Source organism: Pantherophis guttatus, chromosome 4, assembly GCF_059756535.1.
Source record: "Pantherophis guttatus breed Tessera chromosome 4, ASM5975653v1, whole genome shotgun sequence".
Classification (NCBI taxonomy): domain Eukaryota; kingdom Metazoa; phylum Chordata; class Lepidosauria; order Squamata; family Colubridae; genus Pantherophis; species Pantherophis guttatus.
The window spans coordinates 110,147,758-110,154,805 of NC_142066.1; the positions used below are offsets into that span (position 1 = coordinate 110,147,758).

The following is a 7,048-nucleotide window of genomic DNA, read 5'->3' on the forward strand; positions in this document are numbered from 1 at the left end:
CCAGCCTTGGTATCTCTCTGAAGTTGGATCAGATCTCTCTCTCTCTCTCTCTCTCTCTCTCTCTCTCTCTCTCTCTCACACACACACACACACACACACACACAGATTGGATTGGATCGCTCTCTTGCGCGTGCTCTCTCCCTCCCTCCCCCTCTCTCTCTCTCTCCGGTGATGATGGCGCTTCAGTGCCTGACCGGCGGGACATTTCTCATTCGGCTGCTCTCCCTCTTTCTTCTCCTGCTCCTGCTCTTCCTTCAGACAAAAGCTGTGCTTTTTATCTATCCATTGCAGCACAGTGCCCAATATTTACCTGGGTGGGTACGGTGGGGCTTGGGGGATGGTCAATCCCCATTTGTGGTGCACCGGAAAAGGCGGAATGCAATCCCCCCCACCAGACCAGACCAGTCTGGTGGGGGTGGGGTGGGAAACCAAATGGTGCTGAAAGTGTGGATTCAAGCTCTTCAGGTGCCCCGCACTGGCTTACTTGGGCGCCCTGCAGCTAGGCCATTAACATCCTGACAACTGCCTTCTCTTGCGGCGGCTCCAGCAGCCCCATCTAAGATCTCACATGTGTTGCTCAGCCTCCTCTGTTGTGGTGGCAAGCAAGGAGAAGCAGGCCTACAATCACATGGGCTCCTGGATGGGGTTTTTGAAGCTGCCGCTGTGAAGCCAGGCAGTTGTGAGGTAGTTGATGGCCTGGCTGCGGGACCCTCAGGTAAGCCGGTGCGGGGGGTATCTCCGCGCCCTCCGCCTCATTTCATCCTCCACCCCGCCCTAGCTTGATTTTTATAGCTGCGCCTTACTCCACCTAGTACAACCAGATGGTGGGCGTGGCTTAACTAGGCCTTATTTTGGGGGTAAGGCTTATTTTAGGCACAGGCATGAAAATCTGACTAGGGCTTGTTTTTGGAGTAGCTTGTATTTTCAGGGAAACACGGTAGCGAGTAAGCAGGCACATAATGGGGAATATATGGGGTTATCTGTGTAGCATGTTAATGACACCTAGTCCATCCCATTTGATGTGTATTTCCCACTGTATGCCTGTTTACTGTCTGGTAATCTCTCCCTCCTCAATGCAAAATACAGACATGAATTTAGTTATTGCAAATGCTTATCTCAGCACCAGGATGAGGATTCCCAAGTGTGGAGAAGTGGTAGGAGACCAAGAAAAGGACAGAAAATGTGCTTTCAGACTGTCTCCAGCATTCTAATGAGAAGGCGGAATGAGAAAAGGAAATCATAGGGAGATTATGTGATTTTCCACTTAATGACAACTTGATTTAGTAACAAACCTTCTAGTCCCAACTGTAGCTAATAAGTGAGGATTACCACATCTGGTATAGAGATCTTTGATCAGCTGTGCAGCTCCAGATATGTAAGATTCTTAATTAAGTTTGATAGTAGCAAACACTATTTTCAAAGCAAGGGACTAAACTATCACCTTTTTACTCTTGATCTGAATATATTTTGGCACATATCTGTCTCATTGCTGCATGTCAGAATCAGATAGGTTTTTAATATCTGTAATTTTACTAATGTGCTGCAATTCACATTTTTTGTCATTCTAACTAGGTTTATTTAGTTCGAAAGGAAGGCTTCTCATCTGGCTACATCTGTTGGAAGTTTGAATGTGGCTCTGTTGGTCTAAAAATAGACAACATTTCAGTTAGAACAACCAACCAAACGTTTGAGAGTGGACGAGTAAAGTGGACGCTGCACTCTGGAAGCATTACAGTTGATGTTAATGGAGGTATATATAATATTTAATAACTTTTTACAACCAGTGCAAAAATATTAAAAATTAAGATTGTGATGGTAATAGTGTATCCAATGCTAATACATCATGTTTATCTCACATGCTCCTCACCAAACCCCTTGCTTACCCATTGCTCACTTACCTTTTATTATAGATCTCCATCTGTACGTTCCATAGATCATACTAACAATGAGATCAAGCTGTCGTGTCTTTGGCATCCCCAGACTGTGGCCCAAAATCAAGTGCTATTTTCAGAGTGGCCCTAATAAATTAAGGGTGCTTTAAAATGATGCTCGCTTCTAGAATGGAGGAATGTGTCCTTTAAAAAAAGCAGCTTGTTTTTCTTCACTAGTGCTTCTCATTTGTATGCACACCACACACCAACCTTTGAGTGAGAAGCATTGGAGGATGACGCTGGACATGGTTACCTTTGCTGGTTCTGCTGCTGTCTTTTGTCCTGGATATGATAGTTGCGGAACTGACAAAGGCAACTGCACATATCTCTTCTTCGTCAATGCTTCTTGCTTGCTCACATGCCTGCTGCGCAGCTGTCTGTCTGTCTATCTAATGAAAAGCATTGGGAAAAGATTATAAAGGGATAGAAAAATAGGCTAGATGCTGCGAGGATGGAAACAAAGGTAGGAGAACTTTGTCCCAACATCGCTTTCCTGCAGCTTCTAGCCTCTCGTGCCCAAAGAAAAATTGAAGATTTTGACCTAAAAATGTTGATTTTCCCAGAGCTTCTAGCATGCCTGGGCTAGAAAGAAAGGATTTGCAGAAGAGAGGCTGTTCCATTCCTAGGCCATGCTGCTCTGGCCTGCTCCAAAAAGGGTGCTTGCTCTGGACCAGGTGATTTAGGGATGGAACACTTTGTTATTCTTTCTCAGTGTGATCTGCAGAGGTTTCAGAAGGAGATCTATCATAAAAGATAAGTGAGCAATTGGTGATGGAGCTGGGAAAGTGTGTGTGAAACCCAAAAGCAGGCGTAGTCCCTGTGAGGACCCAGTGGGTGAGATGGGGTGAAAAAGGCATAGGGTGCTGCAGCATCTCTGTGGTTGTAAGCATAGCAAAATCCATGCTACTCTATACAAATAGTCCTTGACTTATACCAATTTATTTAGTGACCATTCAAAGTTATGATGACACTGAAAAACATGATTTACAATTGTTTTTCACACAACCACTGCAGTATCCCCCCTGGTCATAGACCAAAATTCAGAAACTTGGCAACTGACTCATATTTATGTTTGCAGTCTCCTGGGGGTCACTTGATCACCTTTTGTGACTTCACAAAATCAATCAGGAAGCCAATTCACTTAACAACCATGTTACTAATTTAACAACTGCAGTGATTCACTTAACAAGTATTTCCAAGTACAGATAATTCCTGAGTTACGACAGTTCAGTTAGTGACCATTTGAAGTTATGGTCTAGCCCCCCTCAAGTACTTACAACCCAGTCCTGAAGTTAGAAATGTTGTAGACCACAGCCGTCATTTACACTTACAAATGATGACAGAGGTACTGCATCATTCACCCTGCCTATTTTCCCCCCCACCCCACCCCATCCATTGGGTCTTCAAAGCCATTGAGCCTGTTGAGACTTACTTACCTTGCAATGATCTAGCAAGCCATCAGTATCTTTGCCTGCGTCTATGCATTTGCAGAAAACAGAGTTCTAAAGTAGTGAGAGATTATGAAGAAGCCTTTGCTCTGATCTCACTACTGATTTTGCGTGATCTCACACTACAATAATTTAGGCCTCTGTTCTCTGTGAACTGAGGCCTATATCAGATCTAGCCAAAGAGTGCTTGCAAGCCGACGAGACTTTGGGGCAGTGAAATCGAGTTGCTTGAAGCCTCCCATTGGCTTGCAAACCTTTTCGCACTGAGACTGCATGCAAATAAAGAAATTGTGGCAGAGAGGAGACAGATCTCCAAAAGGTAAGTGATCCAGCGTAGAAGGATGGGAGAGAGACCAATTGTGGGGAGCCCAGGGAACGGAGCATGAGGTATCCCAGGGGGTTGGGAGAGGCCTTGGGTGGTCTGAAGCAGGTGGCCTACAGGCCCTATGGACTTCCCCACCCTGAGATACCTCATGTGCACTTAACGACCTGCACATTTAATTAACAAATGCATAGGTAAAAGCATGGAGTGATTGCGGTCAAGTTATGCAATTCACTCCTACAAATCCTTGGGTTACGAATGTAATTGGCAAGCTCCATTACATTCGTAACTCGAAGACTACCTGTAGTGCTATAAAACAATTTTTTTTCTCTGAACTTTCTTTGACCCTCTTCTCCCCATTTGAAACCTTTTTCTTTAATTAATTGTACTGAAACTTAGAAATTGCTAGGGACATTCTGTAACATTTTTCTAGTTTTCATGAATTTTTTTTCTCAAATCTTTTTTATTAATGTCCATTAGTGCAACTTGATCCTCTTTAAGGATGTATGTTTTGCATTTTCTAAGTTACTTCCTGCTATGGAGACTATGGCAACTAGTTAAACTCATTTTCTAAAATCATTTTTGGAACAGTATTACCATACACATGCCAGTTTCCAAATGCAAGTACTTTACATCAGATGTAATATGTGTACTAGTCAAAAAAAGAATGTAGAAAAGAGAATGCACAAGCCTTTTTAAATACATGAGAAGATAGTAAGCTGATATGTATTCTCTTGGCTGTTCTATGTAAGCAAATGTGTGTGTGTGTGTGTGTGTATTGTTATTACAATTGTTTTAACAGGATTTTTTTGTTTCCATTTCATAGATAAAAGGCTTCGCTTTTATCCTGATATCTCCAACACAACAAATGTTATGTTAGAAGCTGTACTAAGTGGCGGAGATGGCAATATTGCATGGCAACATGCACAGCTATTTAGACAAAGTTTAAAAGAGACTGAAGATTGTTTCGAGATAATTATAACATTGAGTGAACTCTAAATATTAAATTAATCTTCTGATGAAACAACAACTTCCAGGCAAAATATTTTTAGAAGTAAATGAATAGTATAAAAAAAACTCTCAAGATTCGTATTTTCAGTATCACTGTTGAAAACAATCAGACTTCGTTAATATGAAATGCAGTGAAATTCTGTATTACTTTGTTTTCTTGAAAATAATGAAAAAAATATATCAAGGGGAAAAAGGATATGATTTTTTTTAATTAATTGAGAAAGCAATTCTCTGAATACCTATACAGAGGGAAACAATTCAGAAAGATGCTAAATAATCATGCATTGCATCTCCTGCATATTCTTTCAAATTTTAAAATACAAGTTAAATTTTTTAATCTATAAAAGAAGTTTTTTTAAAAATTGAATGAAGATTTTAGTGTCTTAAATCTTGGTTCTGGAATGTCAGTTTTTAAAAAACACTTGTGTCATATTTTAACATTTTTGTTTACCTGTAATTTTATAGTAGACAATTAATTGCATTCACAATATTAAACTAAACTAATAGAAGTATAGTACAACTGCTTCTTGTAATTTTTAATTTACTTAAACTTTAGCTTTTAAAAATGAAATTTTGATAAAAAATAATGTTGATAATTCCTAATTATTCCAAATTTGGTATAGATTCTGATATAGAAAAATATTAAATACATTAATTATGTTCCTAAAATTTGGATAATTCCAATATAATGATATATGTTACTTAAAAGTGTAGAGCTTTGATAAACTATCTAATTTGGATAAGCATGTTAAAATGTATAAATTTGGATTGACTCACATTTTTATATAAAGTTGCTATTCTTTTTCATTTTGTTAGTTACTCAAGAGCATCTTATATTAGTTTACACTAGAGAATCTGTTCCAACCACCAAATATTTGTTTGTTTAATTCTTTTCTTTTAATAATTCTGGATATATAAATGTACTGAGATAAATATACAACTGTATAACTACAAACAAACCAAACCTAAGATTTCCATCTATTGTTTCTTCTCCTGCCCTCTGATGCTTTGGAAAATAAGTTGACCCCCTCTTTGTGGCAACCCCTCAAATACTGGAATGCTGCTATCATGTCACCCGCTAGTCCTTCTTTTCTGTAGACCATGGTCTTCAAACTACGGCCTGTGGGCCGCATGCAGCCCACCGAAGCCATTAATCTGGCCCGCATAGGACCATGAGGCTGCCCCACCCACATCGCCCCGCCTACCCTTCAGCTGAGTGCAGGACTTGCCTTCACGAGCCCTGCAGGCTGGAACTGAAAAGTAAGGCCAACAATTTTTGGCCTGCAAAAGGTGGGTCCTGCTGGAGGTGGAAGAGGTGAAAAATGGGGCGGACAGACACCCTAGAAGGCAAAAAACGAGCAAAAACGGCTTGTTTTTCACCTCCCCTGCCTCCAGAAGAGAGAGAGAGAGAGAGAGGGAGGGAGGGAGAGACAGAGAGAGAGAAACAGAAAGAGAGAGAGAAACAAGAGACACACACATAGAGAGAGACACTTGATTGCAAGCTCGTTGGAGCTGAGAAGAATTGCTGCAAAACAATTCAAAAGTTTTCTGAAGAGGACCACTAGACTCCTAAACAACTGAAAAAATGATCTAGTAAAAAGAAAAGTCAACCAAAAGAACAACATGCAAACAAAAGCAAATAAAACACTCCAAGAGCAAAACAAAGTTTAATTTGTGTGCATTAATGGACTGTTAAATTGCCCACATCCACCTAGTCACATGATCTAGCAATGCCCACCCAGTCGGTCCGGGCCCCAACAATCTGCAGGACTGTGAATTGGCCCTGTTTAAAGTTTGAGGGCCTCTGCTCTAGACAAGCTATACCCAATTCCTGTAACTGTTATTCATGTTTTTGTCTCCAGACTCTTAATCATCTTAGTTGCTCTTTGCATTTTTTTCCAGTCTCAACATCTTTTTTGTAATGTGGTGACCAAAACTGGATACAGTATTTGAGGTGTGGCCTTACTAAGGCTTTATAAAGTGGCATTAATACTTCACATGATTTTGATTCTGTGCCTCTGTTGATACAACGAAGGATTGTATGAGTTGACGCATACCTGCTGGTTCATGTTTTAAATGATCGACTAAGTGTAAAATCTTGCTTTTCTTCACATTAAATTTCATTTTTTTGGATAGGGCTCTATGTTCAGGTTTGGTATGATCTTTTTGGATTCTGAGCTTGTCTTCTGGGGTATTAGCTATTCCTGCCAGCTTAGTGTCATCTGCAGATTTGATGAGTTCCCCTTCTATTCCCTCATCTAAGTCATTTATGAAGATATTGATGAGTACTGGGCTTAAGACGGAACTTTGTGGTACCCCACTACTTACTTCTCTCC

At 40.4% G+C, this 7,048-nt stretch overlaps 1 protein-coding gene across 1 annotated transcript in view; it reads left to right on the forward strand.

Annotated features, from left to right (window-relative positions):
- NGLY1 (N-glycanase 1) overlaps window positions 1-5,671 on the forward strand; it is a 34,487-nt gene extending 28,816 nt beyond the window's left edge. Inside the window, exons 10-11 of the mRNA XM_034403980.3 lie at window positions 1,573-1,750; window positions 4,528-5,671. Of these exons, the coding sequence (XP_034259871.1) occupies window positions 1,573-1,750; window positions 4,528-4,700 (351 nt within the window). The 3' untranslated portion in view covers window positions 4,701-5,671. The remainder of the gene's footprint in view (window positions 1-1,572; window positions 1,751-4,527) is intronic.
- The last annotated feature ends 1,377 nt before the right edge of the window (window positions 5,672-7,048 follow it).